The sequence below is a fragment of the Neophocaena asiaeorientalis genome, unplaced genomic scaffold (assembly GCF_003031525.2).
Source record: "Neophocaena asiaeorientalis asiaeorientalis breed wild unplaced genomic scaffold, Neophocaena_asiaeorientalis_V1.1 scaffold92, whole genome shotgun sequence".
Lineage (NCBI taxonomy): Eukaryota > Metazoa > Chordata > Mammalia > Artiodactyla > Phocoenidae > Neophocaena > Neophocaena asiaeorientalis.
In genome coordinates, this window is record NW_020174057.1 from 5,702,608 (window position 1) to 5,706,113 (window position 3,506).

A 3,506-nucleotide genomic window follows, 5' to 3' on the forward strand; every position below is an offset into this window, starting at 1 on the left:
GCACAGGCCACAAGGTAAGGAGTGGGGCCCAGTTTTCTGACTCCGAGGGCTTTCTCTTTACCCCCTGGGCTGTCCCAAAGGTGTAGGATATTGGTTTCCGATACACAAATTCTTCCCCAACCCCCACCTCTGCGTTCAGCCGAAGGTCCATCTTCTACAACCTCGCACCTCAAGGTGGTTTAAGGGTTCAAATAAACTGCCTCAAGCGTTTCCTAACGTGGGCGGCACAAACCCAGCCTCCGGCCCCTCGCCACCTCCCTCAAAAACTGCGTCACAAGTCCCCTGCGAATGTTCTCGGGCAACCTCGTTCTGGGCGGAACCCCAACTCCACGCCCAGGGGCAACGACCTCAACCCCAATTGGCTGTCTCCCGGGGCAACCAAGGATGCGGTGGGCGCGTGGGGCCCCTGGCCGCTTTTTAAAGGCTGCCGCTGCCCACCCCGCCTCAGTCTAGTCAGGACGGCGACGGGGAAGCACCTGGGTTGAGAAGGAGCCACAAGGTAACGCGCAACCCCTGCCTCTCCCGTCCCCAGCCCGAGCCTCCTGTGAGGCTGGGGTGTGTGGGACCCGGGAGCGGGTCTCACTGCGCATCGCCCACCAACACCTTCCTCCCCCACCATCCTTACCCAGCCCCAGTCCCACCCAAACTCACCTGGACGAGACAACCCGGGTGCCAAGGGGCAGAGGTTACGTGGAAGAACGATCGAGCGAGCAGAGAAGAGGGGTCCTTTTGGAGAGAAAGGCGTGATCCCAACGGCAGGCACGTGGTGCTGCGCAGGGAGAGAGAGAGAGAGACACGAGGCTCTTCAGACCGTCAGATCTGGCCAAACTTGACGGCAGCTTCTAGGACGCTTCCGTTTAGACCTGTCAGAGCTCCCTGAATCATGACCCAGCCCCTCGATAGAAAAGAGGATCCTCTTAACCTGGGCCACGGGGGGGCGTCCTCTGCCCCATTAAGCACCTGGTCTTCCTGCCATCGAAGGCTCAGGGGCACTCCGGTTTACAGGCAGTGGCATCGCTATGGTCCCAAGGCCGAGTATGAGCCCCCGAGGAAACAGCCGAAGCAACAGCACGGCTCAGGACCTTGGTTCCAGCCACCCAGACGTCCCTCTTGGGCCGTGTATTCTAATTGGGGGCGCTGGGGAGGACCCTGGCACCCACCTCCGGAGGGATTCCGGAAGCCCCCTGGCCGGGTGCAAGCGATCCGGGTGTACGGCCTGCACCCATTCTGCCTTTGCTGCTGCTCCTGCTGGCGCAGGCCCTGGAACCCCTGCTGGGCGAGGCCCCCGGCCAGGAAGAAGCACTGGGGCCGCCGGGGCCGCGGCCTGCGCCGCGACCCTCGCCGCTCCTTCCAGAGGAGCCCTTCAGAGGATCTGAGCACGCTGCTGCGGCCGGTCAACCTGTGCAGGTGGCGGGAACCCGGCCTGCGGGCACCGCGGAACACCACCCAGTTCATCATGAACCAGATCTACGAGGATATGCGGCAGCAGGAGGCACTGCGGGAGCAGCAGGCCCAGGCGGGCGGCACCGCATCCGCGGCCGGTTCCTTTGGAAACGACGCGCCCCCCAGCGGTGGCGAGGAAGACGCGGAGCTGCGGGCAACTTTGTATAGCTTTGGGCAGAATCCCTCTCTAGCCTTCAGTCCGGAGCCGGATGAGGAAAACCGGTCTCCAAGCCCACAGCCGGTAGAGGAAGAGGAGAGAAATGAGGAGGAGGAGGAGAAGTGTGGCGAGGAGGAGTGTGATTGCAAGGAGTTGGAGAGCGAGGAGGAGGACGCAGAGGCCGAGGATGAAGAGGACTCCGAAGAACCTGACTCCGTGGAGGAGGGGGTGGAGGGGGAGGAGCATGAAGAGGAAGGGGAGGGGCTGGAGGAGGAAGAGCAGAGGGAGGAAGAGAACCGTTTGCCTCTGGGAATGCCTTTATCAACCCTAGTGGGGGCTGAAGAAGAGACAGAGAACTTTATAAACTGTACTTATTTAAACCCCAAACAGATAATTCCCAAAGTGCCACAGGAAGCTGACCTCATGGTACAGGACATTCACTGTTAGACATCAGGAAAGGGACTGGGGAATGAGATGGAACTGATGTGAGGCTAAAGTGAATTAGCAACTTATTAAAAACTAATTAAAAATGAGTTCCATTAACAAATATATCTATGTAAACCCCTTCTTTGGCCATTATAAGACGTTTAAAAGTTGGTGTGCTTGTGTATGGCTATGAGTGGGGGAGGGAGAGCTTTCAAATATAATTTAACTGGAAATGGTTAAAGGCCAAATAGTCATTACTACAGTTTGAATCTTTTCATTTGGTGTTTTCCCCTCTAGATGCTTGAGTTTTTCATTTTTTGTTTTTAAATTCTGGCAGTGCTGAAAATGTTTCTTTTTATAACAGATTTATACATTCCATGCCTAAGAAGCATGTGCCGTGTCTATTGAATGTCCATCAGTGCTCTTAACATGATAGCTGAAACTTTTTTAAAACGCCTATTTTAATATTTTTTTCTTGTAGTTTTTCCACCTTCAGAGTTCATTTTTGAGGGTTGTATCTTGGTAACCACATTTGCAGTCTCTTGTGGCATCGCTCATTTATATTCCTTGTTCCACAGTACTATGGATCTTCCTCAGAAGAGCGTGAAGTTGCTTCTGTGGAACTGGTTATCTGCCATGGCCTCAACAATCCATAAATCCATGAATGTAGAGGATTCCCCATGGTCAGAAGTCAACTTGCACATCTAGTTAAAATCCAAGCAAACTGCAAACAGTGGAACATAGCTTAGATTTTGAAGCCTTGTTCCTGGATACATTCCTTGTCATACGTTCACAGGAATAATAAAAATAGTTTTTGCAGAATGGATTTTTTTTTTTTAGAGACGATTGGCCTTGGGCTTCCCTGGTGGCGCACTGGTTGAGAGTCCGCCTGCCAATGCAGGGGACATGGGTTCGTGCCCCGGTCTAGGAAGATCCCACATGCCGCAGAGCGGCTGGGCCCGTGAGCCATGGCCGCTGAGCCTGCGCGTCCGGAGTCTGTGCTCCGCAACAGGAGAGGCCACAGCAGTGACAGGCCCACATACCGCAAAAAAAAAAAAAAAAAAAAAGATGATTGGCCTTTTGGGGGTGGAGTATCTTTTTTTTTAATTTCTTTCCTAGTTGTCTTCCTTATAAAGGAGAGTAAAACAAATATGTTTAAGTGCAAGCCTGCGTGAGCTAGTTTCTAATGTGTAAACAATTACCTACGGAGAATTCATCACTCAGAATAACAGCTTTATTCAAACATTTTTAGGAAGTGATACCGTTCTTCTTGGACCCTTAATACTCATAACTTAATAAAGGTTCCAGCCATAGCATATTTTCTTAGATGAAGAATTTGAGCCCCACTTCTCAAAAATTACATCTTTTGACAAACTATACTTATAAGTATAGTTTGAACCAGAATTCAGTATTTAGTGAAGAGAAGACTGTAGGGTGATATCTTGCCTGGATGCTGATCTTATTGCAGCTTTCAGGGGTG

The 3,506-nt window shown here is 52.3% G+C and overlaps 1 protein-coding gene across 1 annotated transcript; it reads left to right on the plus strand.

The window, feature by feature from the left end:
- Positions 1–883: 883 nt before the first annotated feature.
- CCER1 (coiled-coil glutamate rich protein 1) lies at positions 884–2,047 on the plus strand. The gene has a single exon (XM_024754355.1). The coding sequence runs from the start codon at positions 884–886 to the stop codon at positions 2,045–2,047; it is 1,164 nt and encodes a 387-aa protein (XP_024610123.1).
- The last annotated feature ends 1,459 nt before the right edge of the window (positions 2,048–3,506 follow it).

Bases quoted from the DNA above. Each gene is read 5' to 3' on its own strand.
- CCER1 (XM_024754355.1), top strand. From the start codon at position 884: ATGACCCAGCCCCTCGATAGAAAAGAGGATCCTCTTAACCTGGGCCAC.